We start from the raw sequence: 25,512 nt of genomic DNA on the forward strand, positions 1-25,512 counted from the left end.
GGGAGCACGGAGGCAAAGCTGGCATCTCTCCTTTTCTCTCCCATCTGCCTCTCCTGGCTGTTATGTATGTACTTTCAGAGGGGGAGAGCATGAGCAGGGGGCTTTGTGGGTGCTGGAGATGACCCAGCTGCCAAGCCCTGAGACTCCTGGGCATGCACACAGAGCCAAATCAGTGGCTCTTGCTGAAAGCACACAGCATGGGAGAGGGGACCTGGCCCAGACACCCCCAGCACTCAGCAGTTGGCAGCTAAGGGCTGGAGTGGGCTTCCTGGTAAGGTGGTGCTGCTGTGCCCTCCTTAGGGCAAAGGGCTGGGGGTCCTGCTGTCTGCAGGCTCACCCCATCCACAGAGCCCCTCGAGAAAGGCTCCTGAGGTAAGCAGTGCAAGAGCACAGGTCCTCTTCTCTCTGGGGCCTGGCTGAGAGGTGGCAGCAGGCAGGGAGAGGCATGCCTTGGGAAGCCAAGGCAACCAGCAGCACCAGTGCCATGCCTGCTGCTGAGGTGGGCAGGAGACAAAGGGCAGTGCAGGGGTGCTGCACTGCAGGAGGGTCTGTGCAGAGGCAGCCCCTCCGGCTGCATGGATGCTACCCCTGCACATCACATGCCTGCAAGTAACTAACAGTGAGGCTAATTATAGGGGGAAAAGTGACCCAGGACTACCAGGCACTCTCCATCACTGTGGGGTTTGGATCACATCTCTGGGTAGGGGTATTCCATGGTTAAAAGTCAGCTCTGTGCCATGGGGGAATAAGGAAGGACAACTCTGCAGCCCACCCTGCATGATAGCTCAGCCAGCTGATTCTGCTGCATCCCTGGGCCATCAACTGGCCAAAAACTCATAGGAGCTCTTGAGCCCCTCCTTCATGCCATCTCTTCAGAGACCTCCAAGCACACAGGACAGACATGTCAGACTACAGTCCTAAACATGGAATCTTGGTCCCAGCAGCATGGACTAGTACACCCACCCTTAGCAGTGACCATGACCCTCCCCTCCTGCCTCCCCTCCAGGTCCTGTACACTCACAGCCCAGTTCAGAGCCCAGGCTGGGAGAAGCTGCTTGGATTCTTCTGTGTTAGAAGAATGCAGCACCCAAGCTGGAGCAGGATTGCTCATGACTCTCAGGAGCAGATGGAAACACTGTCATCGTGGTGCAGCCCACTGCGGGTCTCTCCTGCAGAATCAGGAACAAGCCAGAACTCGGGTGATTAATGGCACAGCTGGGATCATCCTGTGAAGTGGCAGCCTCGCCTTTGGGAAGAGTCTCAAGCTATGGAGGATATAAGCAGATCCCCTCTGATCCCACTGCAGACCCACGAAAAGAGCAAGGCCACGCTGGGAAAGGACAACAAACTGGCCAGTGCCCTTTGCCCTGGAATTTCAAAATGTTAGCAGCTTGGAAGTGAGGGAATTACACTGGCTTGTGTAAGGACAGGGAAAAACACAATATTGAATAGACTTTTATGTGTCAATGCCCATCTTCCCCACCCTGCAGCATCTTCCCCATCCAGGCCTTGTCCCTAGATCCTCTGCTGAGCTATAGCAGCTGTTAACACACTCTGAGTTCGTTATCTTAAACAGGCTGCTCAGGACATGGGGCCACGATCCTGAAACCAATTAATGTGATCCTTTGATATCAGGGGAGAATGAAGAGGGGACTGTCAGCACCATGGCAAGGCAGGAGTTACGGGTCAGAGCCTAACAGCGCAGAGGTGCCCTTAGCTCGTCACAAGAGGCGGGGGTGGAGGGCAGCTGCCAGACCTGGCTTCTGTCAGAGCTCTTCTCAGCATCCTCAACCCTGGCCCGGTGCTACTTCTCAGGCTCGGGGCAGAGCAAAGAAAAGAAGCATCATGGCACTTAATGGGGGTCCAGATGCCAAAAAAGCCACTGCTGCCCTGTGCCTGGGTCAGGGCTGCCCAGAGGAAAGCAGTGGTGGTACCACATCTCAGCGCTCATCCCGGCACAGCAGCACATGGCATGGAGGAGGCTCCCCTCTGCCATGGTGGGGATGGCCACAGTGCTGGCAGTGCTCAGGCTTAAGGCTCCAGGCACCCTGGAGTGCCAGGGGCAGTATTATCCTGCAGCCCCCAAAACTTTTGTCTTTCTTTCTTTCTTTCCTTGCTTAGCTGTTTTTTAAAAGCAGAAGTTATCTTAGCCAAGTCTTTTGGGGGAGGTGGAAAGACAGTAGGAAGTCAAAGAGAATCGTCTTGCTAGTCAAAGCCTTTAACAACTATTTTTAATATCAGGCAGAGGAGCAGGATTTTGAAATGAAACAGACAGTGCCTCTTTGATGGGCGAGCTATAGATCTTGAAACAAGGTCCATTCCCTCCTCCTTCACTAACTAACAGCCATATTTCTCTCATTAAAGACAATCTGGCTGTATTTTCAAACTTCTTAACAAGGCGATCACCGTAATTTGAGATTTCTATTATCCATGCTCCTATTACAACAGTCTTTTAAGCAGCCAGCTTTTTTTTTTTTTTGCTTTCTTTCCCTGACTTTGTCTCTCCCCTCAAACTGCCATTAGTGGTAATGACGTGCAGGAAACGAGCGCCAAGAACCACCTTTTTTTCCCCCCTTCTTTTTGGTACTAGGTTGCGTGGGGGGAGCAATAAGGAATAAAATAAAAAGCAAAATGAAGTTTTGTTATCTCTTATCTGGAGTTTGGCTTTTAATCCACCCAGGAGTGCAAAGGAAGCCAATGCAGTACCTTATCTCCCCTGTTGATCATGAACCCCCCTCCCCAAAGACCCCCATCTCTCTTCTCTTCCCAAAGGTGCCTGGTCCTGGCCCCCTCCCTGCCCCATTAGTCCTTTACTGGGCTCTGCCAGATGCATGCAATTTGCATAATATCACCAGTGGAGGCTGGCAGATCAACTGGGGTCAGGCTCTGACATCTCCAGCACAGTCTATCTCCAAGTGCTAATTTGAACTGCATTGATCTCTCTTTCTGATTTCTTTGTCATTTACGTCTGCCACGGTTTGACAGGAGATACAGAGACAGACAAGAAGGGAAAAGAAGGAGGGGGGGAAGAAGAGGAGAGAAACAAAGATTGTAGTTACAGATGTCTTTAAGCGAAAAAACAGATTAATCCAAGGACTCCTCTGAGGGTCGCAGCTTTGAAACATCCTAATTATCCTATTCTTATGAATTCCTGTACAGACTTCGAGGGGGGTCTTATCAGGGAACTCAGGGGAACGAAAACTTGTTAAATTGCAGTGGAGTCTCTCTGGCTGACTGCTACCCCCTGCCCTCCTGCACCTTGCAATCGGATCTCATTAGGTGAAGCGGGGCAGCTCGAAACCTGGCATCCCTTGCTGACACAGCCTTCCCTCTGCACCTCTGCCATCACTCTCCTTAAAGGCAGATCCTTGCTAAAACTTGGGCAGGAGTCTCTCCTCCTCACAATGGCAGACCACAGTGCTCACCAGCCCTGTACATTCTAGGGAGGACAGAGAGGGGACAACATAGATGCCCAAACTCTGGAGACCTGAGAGGGACAGCAGCATGCCTGTGACCCCCCGGGATGCAGCCATGTAAAGGCAGATTTGGGGACACTGCTGTTGCAGGACACTAGGACATTAAAAGAAATCTTCCATCAAAGTCCAGTGTGGAGCAGGGCAGGCAATCTGTGCCCTTAACTGAGATGTTTATGTTCATTAACAGGAAACTCTTCCCCTCCTCACAGGTAAGGGAAGACATGCCACCATTTAGCCTCGTCTGGGACACACTGCAGAGACACCAAGGCACCAAAAGAATCTACAGGAAATCAAAATGTCAGTCCATGTTTTACGTTGCTACTTTCTACAGAAAAATCTCTGTAGAAAGTTAATGATCTTCCAGGGCTTCTCACCTAACACATCTCACTGTGTCAGAGGGTGCATCACGGTGCTTGGGAAGTGCTGTCTGTTACAGGGGCAGGAGAACAAATGCCAGCACAGATGTTCTACCTGCCCAGCACAATATTGGACAGGGCTTGGGCAGTGCAAGGTTGTTCCAGTAGTCTGTGAGGGGGATATTTTGCCAGGCTCAGCCACAGACAACTAAAAAAACTGGACAAACAGCCAGGAGTGTGATGGGTACAAGGCAGTGTAAGGGTCACCACAGCACAGATCATTCGGGTTTGCACACTCCTGGTTTTGGGACTGGCTGATCACTAAAACAGAGCAGACATAATGCAAATAATACAAACCATCAGCCTCTCCCAGTTGCTCCCACTACAAACGTTGAGAGTGATATGAAAACATATTTGAAAGGTTTCTCCTCTATAACTGGGGACAGAAATTGGGCCAGGTGTTGGGCTGAGAATCACAGCTGGCATGGTTGGAAGGGAGGAAGGGAAGGACAGCAAATCTTGCCAAGGGAGACAGTCCCCACCACTACTCCTAAAACCAGAAGCCAGAGGAAGAGGGTAGAGCTGCTGCTGTGCCAAAGGGCAGCTCCGAGATGATGGCAATGCTGTCCTGCTGGGAATCAGCCAGATCTGAGGCTTGAGACAGACTTGCCCTGGTTTGCAGCTGGGCCTCCCAGGCACTGCAGCACAGCAAACAATCCAGAAATCCCTCTTATATCTTCAGTCTAACCCTGGTGCTGCAAACAACTGCTTCCAGCCAGAAGAGAGGGACTTTAGCATACCTTCCACACATCCCCAGGGAGCAGGCACTGCCACTGCCTGCCTGGGGGCTGGGAGAAGCACATGGAAGCACTCCGACTTTTCTCAGGCAGTTGAAGTCCCTGCAGCCATACCTGTCAGGCAGTCAGGGGTCAGATGGGCACACGACCAACTTTTGGCAGGGTAGGATGGAGGGGTGAGTGCAGTCAACACAAACACTCAATCATCCTTCCTTTCTTTCTTCTGTGCCTCCTTTGTTAACTGCAGGAAACAGCTGAAAGACCTTGAGTTTCCCATTGTAGCATGTATGGGAACAGAGCTGCAGTGATCAGAACATACCCCCTGCTGCTCCAGGGGAAAAAGGGAGAGCAGAATCCTTTCTAAAAAGGGTTTACGATTAGAAGAGTGTTCTGTCACTCTGGCGCGCAGTAATCCACTGCGCCACCAAGTCCCTTCAGAGAGATGTCGAAAACTTAAATGACTGAAAGCAAAAGAGCCCCGGCTCAGGTTCCCAGGCAGCCAGACATCCTAATTATCTTTAGATCCACTCCCACATGGAGGGGAGAGAGCACACAAGAGTAAAAAAAAAAAAAAAAAAAAAAAAAAAAAGGAAAGAAAAGAAAAAGAAAAAGGAAAAAAAAAAAAGACTGTCACATTGCTTTTTTCTTTTTTTAAAAGCTTGTCTCTGCTCACTGCTTTTCCAGCTGTGACACCTCTCACGGTAGTTAATTAGAATCATGTCACCGCGTTAATGTGCTCTGACTGGACTCTGACAGTTGCTCGTCCTCTAACCGGCTGCCCCGGCCAGCCCTCCCTCCCCGCCGCTCCTCAGGGATGTGGGGCCCGGTGCTTGCAGCAGGACCCTCACCCCTCAGCCACGCTGTCCCCGTGCCCATGGCCCCACGAGTGGCTGTGCTGGTCCTGCACCCTGCCTGGTGCCGGGACATGCCGCCTGGCTGCGACACCCAGCACGCAGCCGCTCCACCTGTTCTGGGTCTGCCTGACCTTTATGAGCGCTAATTCAAAATGACACTGCTCATTTGGTGACATTTCTGTTGATTTTTACTTAAGTCTCTTTTAATTATTTAATTCAGAGTCCTTCCCCTTCTGCCTTGAGCAGGGGCCACTGTGTGCAGGGCAGTGCCCCATTCCACAGGAGAGAGCCCTGTTCTCAGCTCTCCCTCTCAGGATCCCCCAGCAGAAGGATGGTGCTGTGCAAGGGTCACCTCTGCTGAGAAGTGAAGAGCTCCAAAAGAATGGGGCATGCCTGCTCTGGGGGAGCACAAGGTTCTCTGGGGCTTGTCCCATACCCTGAGACAGACCAGGATGGTGGGACTGGCTCTGCCACATGGGGTGGGATTAAAAGTAGTCAAAAACATGAAAGGAAGTTTCACAAAATGCTGTCCACCTCCTTATTCCCCCTGCCCTGATGCAGGGGAGGCAGGTGGGTACCAAGGATGACCGAAGATCCCACAGATGCTGGGAGAGGCAGGAAAGACAGGAAAGGAAAACAGGGAAGAGTGAGAGCAGGCAGAAATAAAGCCAGCAAACTGCCAGGACCACACACCTCCAGCACCGTGCAGGGTGAGGCACAGCCTCATCATCCCCACCAAGCTGCAGGGGGAGAGCTGGCGCTGACAGCCCCAGGCCCCATTAGGGCGGGTGGCCCGTCACCTGCCACTGTCCCCTGCCACTGCAGTTGGCGAGCACAGCCCTCGCCGCCCTCTCCCGCAGCCCAGCACAGCGAGACAGAGCTGCAGAGAGGGATGGCTGTGCTGGGCAGGAGGCACCCTGGCAGGCGCTGCCCCGGCTCCCCGCGGCGGTGGCAGCTCGAGGTAGTTAATTAGAATCGTGTCACTAAGTAAATGCGCTCTGACTGGACTCTGACAGACGCTCACCTATGACATTGGGGGCCAGGAGACAATCCACATCAAACTACTGCAGTGTGACCCTTTTAACACAAAGAGTAAACTCACTGCACATCGAGTTGAAGCTCATTAAAACTGTCTACTCTGCGAGCATCCCATTAACCTCACTGTTAAAAACACGCAATTCCTCTTCTTCTTTCCGAGGCCTAATTAATGCTCTGGATCAGGAACAATATCACACCCTAACCTTCCAAGATTTCCAATCAGTAAATGAAAAGAGAGAGATGGAGCCAGGGAGGCACGGTGCCTTGCTGGGTCGCTCGCTGCATGGGCTGCTGACCTGCCCAGGCAGGTGGGGCCGCTCTGTTTGGCACGGGCAGAGATCCCCCCACAGAGGGAGCACGGCACCGCCCCGGCAAGGGAACTGTGGAGCAGGGAAGATGGTGAAGCCATCTGTGCAGAGGCTCAGGGCTCACAGGGTTATGACAACTGGTGTAAAACAGCCCAGTGAGGGCACCATGTCAAGACGGGTGCTACTGTGGGACCAGATCTCCTGGTTACCTGGGATGGTACTGGGACGGTTCACTACCAAGAGGCACAGCAGCCTAGTTACTGTCTTTCCCCTCAAAAGAAAAATAAAAACCAAACAAACCCCAAACCAGACATTTACATCTAAATCTCAAATCACAATAACGTATGTGCTAAATCCTAAACTTTAAAGATTCAATTACATTCAATTAGATTCAAAAAAGATCAGTAGCAAGGAGCAATGTCATGTTTTAAAGACAGTCAATGCACTGGAGAGGGAAGCAGAGCTGACAAATGATAATAAAACTTTCCCAGTAGGAGCTGCTAGTTTTGCAGTTTTGGAAATTTTTTGCTGGTTTTGGTGTATTTTCAGTTGAAGAACTGGCTAGTTCAGAGCTGAGAAACAACAAAGGATTGAAAATAAAAAAGCTTTGTCTCTTATCTTTCCATAATAAGTAAAGACAAACAAACCAACCAACTAAGGTGAGAGAGGATGAGATGTACTCATTCTAATACCTTGAAAGGCTGGTTTCCAGAAACACTCTTCCAGCCCACTGGTTTCATGTACCAGGGTTTTCTTCACCTAAAAAGTATTCTGAAATTTACATTTCCTTCCGTAGTGAATATTTGCAAGGGAAAGAGGATTTTCCTAATAAAATCAATTCTAACTACTGCTGAAATACTTTAGCATGGCATTACAGTTTTCATCTAAAAGAGCAATCATGAGTAATAATTTAATCACCAGCTCTTCAAGAACAAACAGTAACTCACCATTTTTCTAATGTAAAAAATATTTAAAAACTAAGACTGAAGGCATATTATATTATATAATCAATCAAAATAAATGTAGCAAAAATAGACTATTGGATGAGTAAAAGAATAACCAGATTTAACAACTGGGCAGTAGTAAGGAAAGCTGCACTTGGTTTGATAAGTGCTGTTTAGTAAAATTTGACCTTTTTTTAAGGGAAACACATTAAAAAAAAAAAAACAGAAGAAAATAAATTTCTGAATGTAGATGATCTGCTGTCTGATTTAAATCACAACTAAAACCTGAGATTTTAATCCTTCTGATTTGTATGAGTCTCTGACTCCCAGCAGAGAGACCCCAACACAGGCACCCAGCTCCACTGGTGTGGAGACTGTGCATGCTGATCTTTGCGTGCCAAGAGTCCCATTAAAAGCTGCAGCCTGTTTTTGGCAAGCACTGCCTCAAACACATGAGTTACAAATGGCAATGTCCCCATATATGTAAGACTGAGTAACTTCTTGGCAAGACTCAACTTCATTTTGCTGAGGGCCAAGAAAACAGCAGACAAAGAGAAGTTCCTCACCCCAGGATTCTACAGCCCACTCTGGACATGACACATATCTAACCTGTGTTAGAGAAGAGATGGAAACTGCATAAAAATATCCTCTCTAGTCTCCAGGGACACATTCAGCCCAGAAGGAATCCTTAGAGCTGAAACATCAACCTGGGAAAGGGCATGAAATATCCCTTTTACTCCTTTCTGATCTCCCAAGGAATTCCTGCATCCTCACCCTCTGGAGCAGGACTTTTCTATCTCCTTATCCTGAAATATTTAAATTTCCCCCTTTCCTTTGCCTTTTCCCTCTCAAGAACACAATGACACCAGACCTGCACCCATCCCACCCCAAGGCAGCTGTATTTGCAGTGTATGCAGATACATTTTGATGTATTTAGGAACACAAATCACTCTTCTAGCCCCTCAACAAGCTTTGCAGCTCACTTGCTCAGGAATAGAAACCAGACAAAAGGTAGAACATGAGGTCTGTGCAGCAGCTTGCTCCATGTTCCAGGGGATGGATGGAGACTCCAGCACGAGCCCATCCTGCCTGTACCCACTGGATGCTAAAGGTGGCTCCCATCCAGGATGTGGCCTTGGCCCTGCAGGGTGTCAAGCACCCTGAACTCTGCAGGTATTGAAAACTATGAAGGAAAGAAGATGAAGCATAGAGCAGGACTGGTCCCAGAGCATGTCAAGTGCAGGGATTTGGAACAGGTACCTGCTGAGACAGTGAAACAGGGAGTGATTTGGAAACAAAGCAATACAGAATCCATCAGGCAAGATGGCAAAATTCCTTGCAAATTGTTTGCAAAAACAAGTGGCTATCCACTGCAATTTTTCTGTCAGATTTGAAGGGAAACATCCGTGTTGTGCATTCCTGTGTAAGCATGCTGAGGCTCCCCAGACTGCCAGGAAAGGAGCTGCACAGACACTTACACTTCATGCTACCTGTGAAACTGGTGAGACTGGCTATCAAATCTCCTTCCTGCTCCCTTCTCAGTCCTCTTTGGTTTGCAGATTTTTGGCCATCAGTGACCCTTGAGGGCCATAAAAATCAGAGGCTGATCCCCCCTTAGATGACCCAGGAAGCCTCCTCTCAGCTCTCTAACATTCCCTCAACACTGCTGCACTCCAGGGCTGAGCACAAAGAGAAGGGAGGCTCTAGATGGCATGGGACCATCCCCAGATCCACAGCCAGCTCCTTGTTTCACTGTGGGCAGTGAGAGGCCAGCAGTCCTTTATTCAGCTGAGAAGTAGGGCTGTGTTGGGATCAAGGCTCCTTACAGGCAGAGAGAGAAAGGAAGGGCAGTCCTGAGCAGGGAAAGGGATGGATGGCATCTCCCAACCCTGATGCATGGGCAATCAAAAGCACGAAGAAGAGAGAGGTAAGGGAAAGGCAGGTTCATTGGGATGGAGTGCTACTCCCCAGAGGGAGTTTGGCAAAACTCTCCTAAAGGACTGGAATGGGGAAGGACATGAACAGCAATCCCAGAACTCTGTCAGGCAGAGGATTCACACCTGTGCAAGACAGCAGTACTGAGGCAGAGGCAGAAACCAACAGCAGACAGATGATACTCCAGAGAATGGGGACACTTTGTTGGAGTAAGGGATGATAGCAACAAGAGAGCTCATCACACAAATAAAATGAGGAATGATGAGGCAGAAACCAACTCAACATCTACTCAGAAACCCCAGAAAAAGCCCAAGTCCCTGGAGCAGGACATGCACACACAACTCCTGCAGCTCCTGCTCCCTCCTCATGAGCCTCCCAACATGGCACACAATCCAGGCAAATCTGCTCCCAGGCAGGGAAGCAAATTTTAATGCTACCTCTGTCAATAATGCAACCAGATCCATAGTTCAAAAGGACCCTGCTAATTAAAAGCTGGTGAGCTTTAAATAATTCATCTCCTTAACTTGGATTGATTGGAGAGTTTAATGGTTAGAGTCTTGAAACAATATTAAACAGCCTCTTCAAGGCCTAGGTAGCCAGTGACTTTTCCAAGTAAATCTTACCTCCTTGCAAACTTTAACACTCAAAAGTCACTGTGGATGAAGGGCTGGGAGACAGAGAAAATACCTGACCACTGGTCTCCAAGAGGTGATCTACTGCTCCACAGAGAAACAAGACAGACAAGAGTGATGCAGCCCTGAGTCACAGCCCTGTCTACAGCCCAGTAAATCTGAGCTACTGCCTGTACCACAGCCTGCTGCTGCACCAGCTCTGCATCCCCAGTGTTAAGCAGCAGGCAGATATACGGCCTCAGTGTCCTGGGCCAGGTCTCCCTCATATCATTTTGATCCCTGGTGCAGAGGAGTTGGGGGGTACATGGAACTCTGCCACTGTTTATCTCAGAGCACTGTTGATCACTTTATCTTGGAGCATGCTGCAGGACCACAAAGCTCATCATATGTGTTAACAAACAGGATGATGATTCAGTTCTCCAGCTGGGATCACGCATCTTCACTCTGCAGTGTTTCTCCAGCCAGTTCCCAAGCCAGGCATCACAGCCTCCTTTCCAAGGACTGCAGCATCCAGAGCAACTGGAGGACTGGTCCAACAGGGAGAGCATCCCACCCAGCCTGGGGACCCTTGTGCTGTGCTCCAGGCACCTAGTGCTGACCACATCCAACCCTAACCCAAGCACTGCTAGAGCAGTCTAGAAGAAAAGCAGCTCCCCAGCCAGAGGGACAGGCAGGTATGTCTGGCACACAGGCATGTGCAAGGGACAGAGAAGTCATCCATGTGCCCATTCTGCCCTCACACATCTTCATCCCTTCCACCAGCTGGGGACTCTTCAGCCCTTTGGCTTGTTCTCAGCACCCCAGACTGGACAATGTCTTAGAGCTGAGGCACATCCCACACACTCGGAGCGGCAGCTGTGGAGATGGAAATGGCATGGGGCAGCATCACTCACCTATCCCGCTGTGAGGCCTCCCTATGTGCTGTAGGTTCAGTCCTTTGTTCATGTCTAAGAGCCCGTTCTTTGGCCAACTCCCCATGGCAAAGCTGTACGCCTGGAAGAGAGAAGCAGAGGGTCAGACACAGCCCATGTGCAGGCATGATCTGTTCTTGCCCAGGTCTGACTGCTCCTGGGGCTGGAGTGGGTCTGTGTTCAGGGGCTGGTGTGTCCATGCTCACCATGTTCAGTGTGGACCCACACATCATCCTCGCAGCTGCTCTTCAGGAATTGCCCACACAAAGTGCTCTCACCCTGCCCTGTGCCCCCTGATTCTCCTTAGAGGTGTTCAGAGCCTCTGGTGGTGTCCTGCACACAGGAAAACCCTTGTGATGGAGGGATTTCCATCACTAAAGGCCACTTTTGCCATGCTTTGGGGAGCAAGCGAGGGGCCATAAGCTCGTCCCCTATGTCCCTTAGTTGCTCCAAAAACATCCACCCACTCCTGACTTAACAGGGTCACCAACAGGGGTCAGGGGGTTTGGAAAGGAGTGCTCATTTCCCAGGCTGGCCTGGCCAGCAGGCCCCTTCTCTTCTGGCAAGCACAGCCCTCCCAGCTCCCTCTCCTTTTCACCCCCAAGCCACAGTTGCCTCAGTTCCCTCCATCACTGGGACAAATCCTACTGGGAGCCAGCACTGCTCACCCCACTGCACAGAGCCTGCAGCCTGGCTGGAGGGAGCTTCACACCCATGGCATCCCCTGGCAGGGTTTCCAGGAGGAGCCAAGCAGCTGGGAGCCCAAGTAGCATAAAAACCCACTGGACAAGGCAAACATAAAAGCAGCCAGGCCTCCATGTCACACGCACAGCTGTAATTACAGCCTGACAGCCACGTATCTTCTTCATCTCGAGGAATTAAGCTTGGAACGCATTGTGAGCAGTAAGAAGGGTGCGTGGGCTTAGCGTCGCTCATGCTGGCGCTATCTGTGCTGCCGTGAGGGCCATTGTCCCCAGATGAGATCAGGTCAATCCAGCAGCCCCTATCTCCCTCCTGCAGCGGGGGATCATCGCTAACCGCAGCCACAGTGTGGCAGGCATTGCTGACACCCTCCGCAGGCTGCAAATGCCAGGGAGATGCTCTCTGCAGCAGGAATGGGGATGAAATGGGTGACCAGAGCTGAGAGAGGTGTCCCCCACCAGCCCACCAGCCACCTGCCTGCTGCTGGGACCTCCTGCCAGCCCCTCTTTCCTGCTACCTGCTGCTCTGGCTATAGCAGGCAGGTCTAGCCCCTGAGCAGCCCCTTCTGCTGGCAGCCCCCCGGGAGCCACGGGGCTTGGGGGAGTTAATTTATTAGTGGCCCATGTAGCCATTCATGCTGCTTTGTTACTCGTGCCTTAGCAAAACAGAGGGCTCCACAAATAATTAATAGACAGCATTGCTAATCCTGTTGGGAGATGATTAGCAATTAAAACTCCTAATTAAGTCTATGCATAATTCACTGAAATTACACTTTGTGTACACAACGGGGAGATTTCCTCGCCTTTGACAAACACGCTCCGGTATGTTCCCTGCCACAATCAGGATGCAGGCCAGCCAGCCACAGGGTGGGGGGAGCCAGAGGTTGGGGTGCAGGATGGGACCCTGCCACCCAGCTTCCAGGTGGCAGAAGTGGTTTCACATGTTGTTCTCTCTCCTGGGCACGATCCCACAGAGCAAACCCAGGCAGAGCATGGGAAGGCTCCCATGCTCAGCTCCAGTGGATCGGCAGCAGTGGGGGACATCCCTGGGGAAGTGGTATCCCAGGATGGGGATGGACCAGGGGTGTCCCTGCACAGGGAACTACCACATTGCAGGCTGCCTTCCCAGCCCAGACATCCCTTGGACTCTGGCCAGCAGCAACTGAGGTAGCCCAGAGGGATGCTGGCAGGATCCCGGGAAAGCCTTGGGGACAGCTTTGGAAAGCTCCTGGCAGCTGGGTGCTACTGGCAGGCTCAGCCTGCCTCCCCTGGCTCTGCAGCAGCAGCAGCAGCAGCAGCAGGGAGCTGGCAGCACGTGCCCCAGCCCCTGGATCAGCACCAGGCCCGTCTCTGCATCGCCTTCTGCTTCCCTGATCAAGGTCATTCGGTACAGCCGCAATACCTGAGCAAACTACCTAAGCAGCTGGGGTGGAAGTTGGCCTGACCACTGAAGGTCAAGTGTGCACTTATGCATATTCAAAGCTGCCTGCAGGATCGATCGGGTTTTAATTGTTTTTCCTGGGGTTTTGGAAGGAAGTGCCAGGGGCATTGATCAGTCCCAGACAAGGCTGCTCACACTCTGGGGCTGGCAGGGATCGTCGCTGCTGCAGGCACGGGGAAGTGCAAGCAGCAATGATGAAGGGATGAAGGCAGGGGAGAGGTCAGCCACCGCTGGCCGAGAGGAGGAGCCACTGCTGGGCTGCGCTGGAAAATAAAGTTTTTTAATTAAAAGTGGCAATTCTGAGCCGCCTGCTGGCAGCAACCACACAATCAAGAGCAAGGAGCTTTGCTGTTTAATATTTAAAGACAACGTTTAATCTTTAAACAGGAAAGTTCTTCCTCTGACTGTTAAAGCGAGGCAGAAAGTGTCGGTGGCTCCCCAGCACCAGGGTACCCAGCCTGCAGGGGTGGCTGTGGCCACTGCCTCACTGGAGCTGCTGGGACACCGGTGTCACCCACTTTCTTGCCAGCTCTGTGACCACACAGCGACCAGCAATGGCACAGACCCCGTCCCTTCAGTGCCCATCCCTGTGGCGAATTGTGAGAAAGTCTGAGATGCCCCTGGTTCACTTGCAAGCCAAATGATTTTTTTAAAAGCCATGAAACCCTTCCTGTGAGGAAATTGCATTACTTTGTACCTCCCTCTGGTTCAGTCTTAGTGTTGCAGAGACTGGGTTGCTCCCTTTTAGGTCAGAAACTGAAGCAGAGCCAAGACCCTGTGGTTTTTTATTTTTATCTGCATTTTAATTGATAAAAATGCAGGTGTCTTTTGAAAAAGCTATTTTTAAATGGTTCTGACCAAAATTCCAATTTAGAGAGAAACACAGTGTTTCTGATCTGCTTTAAAAACCACTTGAACAATGTTTACAGAATAATTTTCAAGCAGCCTGAATACAATTATTTTCATTCATACCATCTCCTAGAAAGGTTTTCCTTTTTTCCTGATTTTGTTTGTAATCCTATGAAGGCTACATTTACCTCCCTGCCAATGCTGCTCTGAAGTCAGATGATTATTAATTATATTTATTTACTTATGCAATCCCATAGGCATACACAGCAGTTCACAGACAAATACCGCCCTGGGTCCCTGATGGAGGGATCTCGAATCAAAGGTAAGCAGATATTCCTGTGATAAATGTGAGCTAATAGCAGCAGGAGATTAGGAACATACTGTGTTTCCATGCATAGAGCAAGCACCACGGATAATCCACACCTTGTTAAACAAGTGCTGGTGTGGGGAGGTAGGTCATTAGGTAACCTGCAGCCCACATATCCTGCACAAAATCCAAAAACCAGAAGTGGGGATACAACATGGGGCATGGAGATGATGCACACACAGAACAGCACCAACACAGCTGGGTCCTGATGTGCTGCTCTGGAGTTTGTTTAGGCTGCACACCATGGATTGTAAGCAGCACAGCTGCAGAGAAGATGTTCCAGGGGGTCAGAAAATTCCCAGAACTGGAACCTGTCAAGCTGATGTATTGATCTAAGTGGACTGAATAATGCTCCATCATTTATTTATGGGAAGTGCCCAGCACACTTCACAAAAACTGGTGTTCGGCAGTCAAATTAAGGCAAAATTAAACACCCCACAGCATATAAACAGGCACCTGTTCAGAAGGGAGCCCCACAAATCTTCCCCACATGCAGAGGGAGGAACAGAGCTGGTCCTCACAGAGCTGCTGGAGCTCTGCTAGGGCAAAGCGTTGATGTCTGCAGAGCCAGTCTTGTTCTTTCCACATGTGTCCAGGCTGTGACCTGCTGGCCAGCTCCTGGCCCCTCTGCTCTCCCCTACAGCTGCTGGCATTGCATCACCCTGGATGCTTCAGCTGAAGGGCAGGAGGGAAATGGACCTTTGTGCAGTGCAATGGCATGAGCATGTTCACAAACCACGGCTGCAAGAACTGCCAGGACTGGCACAGGGTGTCCTGCCCTGACCAGCTGGGAAACTCTGTCATTTTATGTTACATGCCCTACCAAGAGGTTTTAAATGCTATGTTTCATCTGCTAATTGTAATTTTAATATTAATACAGACACTTTCAGGCAGGGAGAAAATATCTCCTTTTGGAAAAAATCCTCCCAGAAGCAAAGGGGTTTAAGCAGTCTGAGAAGAAGCTGAAGGGTGGGTACCAAGGAATAAGAAAAGTGGTGGGTTTTGCTGAAAATCTCTATTAAGAATTTCAGAAAGACACATGAAATATACATAGTTTTAAATACACAGAAAGAAGGTGTGAGATCGCCCAGCTGCCCTTAGCTTCGGCAAGCAGCAGGTACCAGCTGTGCTCCCCCAGGATCAGGCTGGGCACAGCTGCCTGCTGACAGAAGGTGAACCCCCTGACATTCCTGCAATGGAGAAAATGTCTTTGGAACAGCAAAATCATCTTCCTCCTCCTGTCATGTCAACTGTGCACTGCATCCGCCCAAAATAAGCATTTCCCATCTAACTGCCCTTATTCCAATGCTGCCACAATGAGGTGTCAAGATTTTATATTACTGTGTATGGAGGAAAGAAAAAAGAGGTCATGTGTATGACTAAGTGGGCTTTTAAACACGGCTTGAAATGTTTTTAGTGACTGTGAGGTTTTGGGGCTGGGACAGTCTTGCAGGACATGCCTGAACAGCACCCAGGACACTGGAGGTTCCAGAGTGTTCCCATTTTAATTGCATGCCAGTCCAGGAATGGGAGGTGGTCATTTCTTGCTGGGGTTTCTTGCCACGCAAATTTACCAGCACAATATGAGGCAAACGGAACACCACTGAGGAGCTGACCCCACCACCAAATCATTTAGTGGGAGGCTCCTGAACAGGGCTGAATGCAATTAAAGAAAATCAGGTAATGAATGAGCAGCTTGCCAAACCAAGCTGACAACAGCAGAACTCCTCTGTGGCAGGGAAGGCACGGAGGAAAGCTCGCCTGGCAGGATGGAGGCACGGAGCCCGGGATGGCTCCGGCAGCGCAGGAGCCCGCTACCCTCGCTGGCTGTCAGCAGGCAGGAGCTAAGCCCAGGTGTAACGTGTTCCTTTTAAGCAGTTTAGTCAGAAGTGTTGACACATTCACAGCTTTTCAAGTATTTTTAAATCACTTACAAAAGCAGGATTAAATGATCAGGAATTCCATTTAATAGGACAAATAAAGAAATAACAATCTACTCCATCAGCCCTGTGAAAGGCAGGTTTGATTTAAGAAGAAAATAAATAAAAAAATAAGTATAAAAGAGGGAGACAAAAAAGGAAAGGGAGGTGGAAAAAAAGGATAATGTGTGTTTACTCAAGCAAAGAAAAAAATATTTAAGTGATGTAGGGGAGAAGATTGCGGTAACTAGTGAAGAATAACATCGTCTGCTTTGCTGTCAAATCACACAAGAATTTCAGTAATAGATTCTCATTCTGACACTCAATTCAATTCGAAGGTGATCCTGCTTTATCCCAACACATCAAATATTAAACACTCGTATTAGCCAGGGTGCCGTCGCCTTTCCCGGCTTAGACGCGGCAGGAAGCTTTTCCCCCTACTTTCTCTCACTCGCTATAATATTCTCAATGTTATCTAAACATGCCTTCATACACTGGGGTTCCTTATCAATCCCATTTGGGGAGGGAGGGGGGTGTACTTAAAACGGTATTAGTTTGGGGGGCTTTTATTATTATTATTTCCAAAGCTTTTCAATTTTGTGTGGAAAAAGCTTAGAAAAAAGAGGTGGAGGGAGGGGAGGTGGCGAGAGAGGGAGAGGGAGCGCGGGAGCGAGAGAAAGTATAAAAAAGGGAAAAGCAGCCAGCAGCTCTTGTTTGACTGATGCCTTTCAACAAGGGCAGTCTAGCTTGTCAAAGCCCGGGCTCGAGATGAATTGGCATATCTATTCAGCCTGCCTCTGGATGTCATGCAATACAGTTTCATATTCCCAGATAAGGCACGATAAGCAATTGCTGCCCTGACACCAACTCCATCCATCCCTGCCTTTCTGTCCACGCATATTAGAGATCTCTGCTGCACCACTAACAAGAGGCATTTAATTTTTACAAACACAGTGGTGAGAGGGGCCTCCAGACTGACCAGGTACAGCATCAACACCACTCATCTTTAATTAGTTTCTCTCGGTGCACTGAGAACACTCATGAGGGTGTACAAAAACAACTTTTGCCCAACGTAGCACCTAAGCCTTGAATTAAACATCTGTGCCAATCATTACTGGGCAGGGGTGACAAAAGCATTTTGTCCTTTGCCAAATGTGTCTGCAGTGCCACTGCAGGACATGGTTTGGCTGGGGTTTGGACATGGGAGGACGCTGGGGAAGAAGTGAGCAGTGCCCTTTCCCAGGAAACATCACTCTCCAGAGTACAAACCCTTCAAGAGCTGTGGGGGGAAGGAGAGCAGCTGACACACTGAAAAAGACACCGTGGACGAGGTCTGGCCCCACTTGAGTCAAAATAAGCAAAACCTGGAAATTCCTGTCAGCGAGAGAATGAGATCTGGACAAAATCCTCTAAGGTGCTGAGGTTTTGCTTGGTACTCTGTCCTCTTCACACAAGGGCTTTCCACAGACCAGTGCCACACAGCTGGCCTCCCTTGTGTCCTGGATGCAGGGAGCCTTTGGCAAGCCCAGCTGCTGTCCACTTCAGTCCATTTACAAAGCTGCTTGTTAGAACAGAAACAACTTTATGCTTCACATCAAGGAGTAAATTAAACAAATAAAATTATGAATGGTCTGTTTTTTGAAAAGTGAGCATTGGGCACACAGGAGCTACCTGGTTCTGCCCACCTTTGGGAAATGCTTTACAGAGGGTGAGGTGCCCCCAGACCATGGGAGGAGGACAGGTCAGTCTTAAGGGAAGATGTCAGAGAAGATGCAGAGGATGCAGCATAATTGTATGTGCTTTCTCCTTACTAAAATAAGCAGCCCATGTCATCAGAGCTCTCTACATAGGAGCTCTGCAAAAGGGAAACTGAGGCACGCTGTGATCTCTTGCCTTGCCTATTCCCATTCAGACACATCTGAGCAGCCTCACCTGCTTGAGTCCTGGCAATATCTCAACTCAGCCACAGCTGTACAAATTCACTGCTAAAACTCATCTGAACTTCAGGAGGGGCAGAAGGGACCCTGCAGCCACCCAGAGCCCCTCTCCAGTGTGTGTTTGGATGCTGTGGTCCCATCAGGCAGCAGGAAGGTGTCCCTGCTGTTGTGCCCTGGCTTAGGCTGCAATAGAAACACGCTGACTCCAGGGTGTCAAAGTGCCAAGCGGTTTAGGCTTCACATTTCCCCGTGTTTGAACAAGAGCAGTCTTTGCCTTGCTCCCAGGCTATGGATTATCCTGGATAAAATGTTCTCTACCGCTGTGTGCTCTGCGGCTGGCGACACACTGGGTTAATGCCGGGGAGATCTGGGTCAGAGCCCTAGGTTTGGTCACAAGCAAAACAAAACTACAGGTCTGGGTTCCTGGAGGGCTGGGAAATCGAGCTGGGGTGTGCACAAGCCAGTGGTGGCCCAGGAGAGGGGACAAGCAGAGCTATAAACCACCAAGAAAGCAGCCCAAGGATAGGGGCTGCTAGCATGACCAGAGGGTGTGGGAGACACAAGCCCAGTGCCTTTCCCAGGCACTGAAGTGGCAGGGCTGACTTCTCATGGTGTCCCTGGCGGCACTGCAGGGCGACAGACCCAAGCTGGGCTATTCTGATGTGTGCAATTGGCTCCCAGCACTAAGACACACAAGCAGCTCCTGATTAGTGCCTGAAAGGCAGAGACACATGATGACATGGCAGACAGCTTCCAGGGAGTACCTACACGTGGCTGATTTACCCTTCCAGCCCTGGAAGGACAGGCTCACGTCCTGCAGTGCTATCCCCTGACCACCCCAGCCCCTGTGGAGCTAATTCAAGCAGGAAAGCAGCACTAAGCCTTTCCCTACCGCAGCTTTGTGGCCAGCAGAGCGGGAAGCTGGCTATGATACCAAGGAAAACCCACAAGCACACTTCATGGATGATTCACCACAGGCACAGAAGCCTCTCCATACAGATAGGAATGGATTGGTCCAATTCTGGCTGCTCCTGGAAGAACTGGGGGTTCACAGGGAGAGAGGAGATGCCTCTAACTGTGCTGGAAAACAGGAAAATTTTGACAGTGCCCCATAATCATAACACAGACCTAGCATCAGCCCCCGTATACATAAAGACAGAAATGAGCATATTAGCCCCAGGAGATGCACCTCGCTGCAGAACGGAGATGTCAGGGCAGCTGCAAAGCGGATACATCTCATCCACCTTGGATTTAACTGGAGATGAACAACCACCAAAGAGAGCTGCAATTTTGCCATATTACAACACGGTGGGTAACAGTATCCATGCATTACTCTTCTCTTTCCAGGGTCAGACCGTGGCTGTGATGCCCAGACCTCCCCACACACCCCTTTAACCCCAAGCCTTTCCCAAGCAAAGCTGGCACAGGGCTTGCTGTGAAAACCTTCAAGCCATTCAAGAGGGGGTATTTTCTCCCCTCAATTTCTATCTTTACAGACACACACGCTCGCCTCTCCCTCGCTCACTGTTTAATTTCCGTGTGAGAGGGAAGCAGGTGCCAGTGCTCCCGTGAGCTCTCCCTTCTCTAGGTTTTTTTCCCTTTTTGGATCCTGCCCCATTAGTTTAGTGCCCAGCCATCTGCGACGTCTCCTGTAATGCTGTCCCCCTTGTGTACCAGGGAGCTTTTCCATTAGCGCCTTTAATATTCTGACACCTTAGCACAGGCTGCTATTACATTCAAACACTGATCGCCCTGTGAAATTACATCGCAGGGCTTGCTAAAATGGAATTGTGTATAATCAGGCTCCTCCATGCACTGTCAGTCCCATCACAAATACAACGTAAAGCAGGCTTATGGATGGGCTTAGCAGCTGCTACAAGTGTATTTTTTTTAATAGATGAAGTATCCCTTATTTAAAGCATTTCCTTAAGAAAAAAAACCAAAAAACAAACCGACAGTGAAAGACAAATCAACAGCTGCTGCATTATGTTAACCATACCACTGGTCTCTTAAAACATGTTATTTAATAAGGTAGCTATCTGTTTATCTATAACTATATCAAACAGAGAAGGAGGGTGAGATAAAGATAGTTAAACAGACAGCCGCGGAGATATCTGCCACTGGGAAATAATAGCTAAATAAAAAGTACCATTATTTACTCCAGAGCAGGGAGGAGGGAGAACCAGCAATTTCCTCCCAGTGCTCCCAGCTTCTGGTTCATGGGGCAGCCTGTGCCAGCCTGCACGTACCCCAGCTCAACTTGCTCCAGCCTGCTCATCTCCCCACTACTGCAAAGATAAATCTGTGGGGAAAAACCCAACTCAGGACCCACGTACTGAGGGTGGAATGCAGGAAAGGTGAGAGAGTGCAGGAGAGCCGTTCTGCTGCCAGGAGCTGGCCTGGTGGGGCAGCCCCCCACTTCCATACAGACTGAGACCAGCTCAAATTAAGGCAAAATTTGCCACAGCAGAGGCTCTGGGTGCATTTCTGCAGGACAGACTAGCTTTTGTGTGGCCAACACACAAGATACCAACTGCCCAGCTTAGTTTTTTTTTTTTTTTTTTTTATTCTAGCTAAGGAAGTGATGGATTAGGACAAAGGTATTTCAGGGGGATGCAGGAACCGGCAGGGACACAGATGATGTGTCAGAGAAATGAGCTCTTGAGCTCCCCAGCTCAGAGTTCAAAACGCTGCCTCTTACCATGCCCTAAAGGTTATTCTGTCTGTCTGCTGTGAAATGCGACGGCACATCACCTGAAGGGAGATTTCCAGAGGCGCTGTGACCCTTCTGCTATCTCCTCCGAGAAGCCTCCGCAGGAATGATGAGATTGTAGCTCATTTCCACACACCTTGAAAGAGACAGGCTGGATCAAAGGTGCTGAAAGCAGAAGCAACACATCCTTGGCAGGGAGTGTGTGCTGCTCTTGCTGTAACGGGCTGGGAAACTGCGTCCACTCCACTGAAAGACCAAAGACATTACCTTTGATCCTAAGCCAGGATGGAAAAGCCAAAATATTGGCTCGTTTCACTGTGTGGGAACAGTTCTGCTTGGGAACCACAAAGTAAAAGCCAGTGACAGAACTGTTGCCCTTTGGAAAGGAACAATCTATTCCTGTGCAAAACACTGCTTTGACTTTTTGACTCCAGTTTTCCCAGTGCAAAACAAAGCCATTTGTCCAGAGCGGACACACTGCTCCTTTGCACCACACAGCATGTTTCAGCATATGGTGGCCTGGACATTTTTGGCAAGGATGCCTCTGGTGATGGTTCAGCTGCTGTGCACAAACATGCCAGATGGGAATGATGGGACCACAGAGGGCAGAGACCCACGGACAGGTTACCAAGAGAAGAGCACAAGGGAGATGATGTACAACTGCACATCCATTCACAGTGCAGGTGCCAGACAAGGCAGCTCAACTGTCTGGTTTCCACTGTCATTGCCAAGGTTAGGTGCTTGCAAGGTGGCAGCAAGGAAGGGATGCTGGGTGACCAGCATGTTCACATCTCAGTTTCATAATGTGTTTGGAAAACCCAGGTCCCGGAGGATGGGAAAGAAATCAGAGTGATCCTTCAGGACCTTCTCATCATTTCTATCCTGCATGTCTTATCACACACCTCTCCCTCAGCTCACATCCTTCAATCCCTTCCATTTTCATGTTCACCAGGTCAGGTCTTCTTGGGACAGATACATGACCTTTTGTAAAACACCCCTGGCACAATGCAGAGAAACTGGTCCATAACAAACCAGAGGGGCATGGAGATACCTGCCCTGCTCCTTCTTACCTCCTCCTCCCAGACAGCAAACATGCAGGAGCAAAAAAACAGCAGTTTTCATTGCAGAGTAACAATCTAACAGCTGTTTGAGTCTCTAAGTGCTGCTGCTGTGCAAGAATTGAAAAAACCAGTTTCTCTGCACTCCCACAAGATGCAAACTGCTCAAAGGAGAGGCAGCTGGAAGAACGAGAGAAAAGCAAGAAATACAATGCATGAGACATCAGGGAAAAGATCAATAAAGATTACTAGGGCAGCAGCCCATCCCCTGCCCACATTGGAGGCTCTCATGGCTGCAGAAAAGGAACACCAAGGAAAGCTAACAAGGTGCTGCTGTGCCAGTGCCTAGGGATGATACCTGTCTAATCAAAGGTAGAGTTTACACTGGATCATCTAAGCATCAGCTCTTCCTCATGATTATTGACTCAGGTCAGGGTTAAGACTGAGGAGGTTAAAGCAGAGGCGCCGCTAAGAGCTGTGATGGATGCAAACACCAGGCAAGCAGCCCAGCTAGCAGAGCCTGCTGGGGCACCAGTGGCAAAATTGAGGTTTCCCAGTTTCAATGGAAGAACAAACAGAAGGAGATGGTCTGAGGGGCTGGGCAACACATAATGAGAGAATCAATTTGGAGAGATGTTACAAAAGCAAAGAATAAAGGGACTTGCAAGGAGAACATGCCAAGGTCCTGAGAAGAGGTTATTACAGGAGGCATGGGGGGATGAACCACAGAAGCTACAGCCAGGCAGGAGACTGGGGCAGGACTGGATAACTGGACTGGAAAGGGGAAGCACCATATTATAGCCTTGAGAAGGTGACAGAGAAGATTGTGTCAGAGTTGACAGAAATGAAGGCCTTTGGGTCCTCAAGAGCTCAACTACTCTTCCAAGAGAGCTTAAGGCACCTCCACAGTTCTTTGGTGCCACCAGCTTCACTGACCTCCAGCCAGGCTGGGCTCCTGCAGGGAGCCAGGGAGCCACCTGCAGCCAGCCAAGCAGGGTCTCCTTACTGGGCAATCTGGGACACTCTCTGGGTGTGGCTTTTAACCATGTCTGCAATTCACCTGTAAGGTGCTGGGAAGGGCTGTGACACCCAGACACGTGGATGCCCCTGGGTCCTGCCCCCTGTGGAAGGCGCCATCACTGCTTTCCACTTCTGAGGCCCAGATTCTGCAGCAGGGCTGGCTCTTTGTGACCAGTGAGCCTGGGGAATGCTGGTAGGATTTGCCTTGCTGCCTGCTGGTGATACAAGACCTGAGGAGCACGTCCCACGATCTCTGCCCAATGTTACTGTGCATGTGCAGCAAACGGATGGTCCCCATGCAGCCATGGTGCAAGAACAGAGCTGTGGGGTCATGGAATGCTCATCCCACCCCCTCAGCATCCTCCAGCTGCCCTCTGAACCCATCCCTAACCTACATGTGCTGCCTCAGCTCTGGCTGTGGCTGGTGGAAAGATGAAAAGCAAGTAGAACCAAATGTTCCCAGAGAAGAGCTGGTCTGCAGCTGGTGGTTGCAGGGCTGAGATGTGATGAGCAGGTCCATGGGCTGTCCAGAAGGCACTTGGCTGTGGACCACTTGGCTTTCCCAATGTGGAACCATGGCAGGCAGCCTGCCCACTGCCAGTGTGCCAGCAAAGAGTAAGAAGCTGGTGTGAAACAAGGTGTCCCAATTAGTTCACCACTAATCTAATTAGATCTCCATGGGGAGGACTAGAGCTGGCAAAATGACACAGCTGCCTCCTTGACCAGACACTCAACCTCTCCCGCCTGCAGCATTTTATTTTTCAGATTTTTAACCTGCAGTACTGATTTTTGTCTGCCTTGGGTCCTATTGCTTCTCACCAGCAGAGCACAATTACATGTGTACACAAACAGGCATTCAGTGATCACACACAGCATCCAAGCTCTCTGCTCCAGTGTCAGAGAACAGCTGCTGGGGCTGCAAATCACAGGTATAAGGAGACATGGGGCACCAGAAGGCAGAGCTGATCAGGAGGACATGGCAGAGTACACCAGGTCCCTCTGACTCCCTCCCTGAGTGACAGCAAGCCATGTAAGCCTGCCTGCCCTCCCCACTGCTGCCCTGCACCACCCCAGAGAGCTGGCAAACAAGCTTCAAACCAGACTGCTCCTTGTAATCGGAGTCAGTCAGTGTGTGTGTTACGCTTCAGTTGATGGCTGGTGTTAAATTCAATGCCTTGAGTATTGATTTCCTTGCACATCCCGGACTTTGTTAAAGGGTTAGCTGTGAACTGAGATCAAAGGGAGGTTAACTCGTTTCTCCTAAGTGGTAAAGCAGACCTCTAGCAAACCGGGCACCAGGCCTCCTCCGCAGAGGATGCTCCTTGCATGTTGTTAGCTACCCCAGTCACCTCAAAAGCCAGATAAAGCCACGAAGCTGCCGCAAAGCAGGGAATAAAAATGATCCCAGAAACTCCCCATGGACCCCCAAGCTATTATGAGTGCACACTGGGGACACACAGCATGGGTTAGCTCTTCTTCTCCCCAAACTGTCCCCCACCACAGGGAGCTGCTCCCCTTGCTTGGCCACAGAATAAAGGGGGCAAGCAAATCTTTCCTAGCTGCACCCCCAAAGAAGCTGCCCCTGGAGGGCTCGAGAGAGGAACAGAGCGCTTCCCAAGAAGACTGGGGTGTCCTAGAGCTATGGGTAGTAGAGAGAGAGGGCAAAGTTGCTGCTCCCCAAAGGACCACCTGGCAGGGACATGGCAGTCTCCCTGCCATGGCCAGGTGTAGAGGACAACTTGAGCCAACACTGCCATCAACACCACCTCAACCTGTGTGGCAACATGCCTGCTCTATTTTACTTTACTCTCTTCTTGCCTCTCCCTGCCCCACATAAAGAAATTTTGGTAACAACAGCACCAAAATCAGCAGGTTTAGCCAAGGCAGTAAGAGTTAAGTACACAAATAACATGACACTAACAAGCTTTACCTTTGTAATTTTCAAGGGATGGAGGCAGGGAGAGAGGTGTAGGAGACAATCTGAAATTGTTATCGCTAGTATTAATGAATGCCCAGAGGCACTGAGCAAGAACATCCATTTCAGATGAACATCTGTCAACAGTAAGTGGTAAAATTTCAGAAGTAGCTAAGGTACTTCAAAGCCTGATTGCACCAGCTTCCCAGGAGGCTTAAGCACCCAAGTAATTTCTAACAGTAGGGCCCTGGCCCCTAAGTCATCTGGACACCAATGTCATTTCTCAACTCCTCTACTCCAAGATCTACTTGCAGCACAGTACAGCCTTCCAGCAGCCAGCT

General features: G+C 49.9%; 1 protein-coding gene across 2 annotated transcripts in view; it reads right to left on the reverse strand.

The window, feature by feature from the left end:
- The window catches only part of ERI3 (ERI1 exoribonuclease family member 3), a 128,376-nt gene that overhangs the window by 24,405 nt on the left and 78,459 nt on the right, over positions 1-25,512 (reverse strand). For both annotated transcript variants that reach the window (XM_058808512.1, XM_058808511.1), the window contains exon 7: positions 11,234-11,333. In XM_058808512.1, coding sequence (XP_058664495.1) covers positions 11,234-11,333 — 100 coding nt within the window. The remainder of the gene's footprint in view (positions 1-11,233; positions 11,334-25,512) is intronic.

Source organism: Ammospiza caudacuta, chromosome 7 (assembly GCF_027887145.1).
Source record: "Ammospiza caudacuta isolate bAmmCau1 chromosome 7, bAmmCau1.pri, whole genome shotgun sequence".
Lineage (NCBI taxonomy): Eukaryota > Metazoa > Chordata > Aves > Passeriformes > Passerellidae > Ammospiza > Ammospiza caudacuta.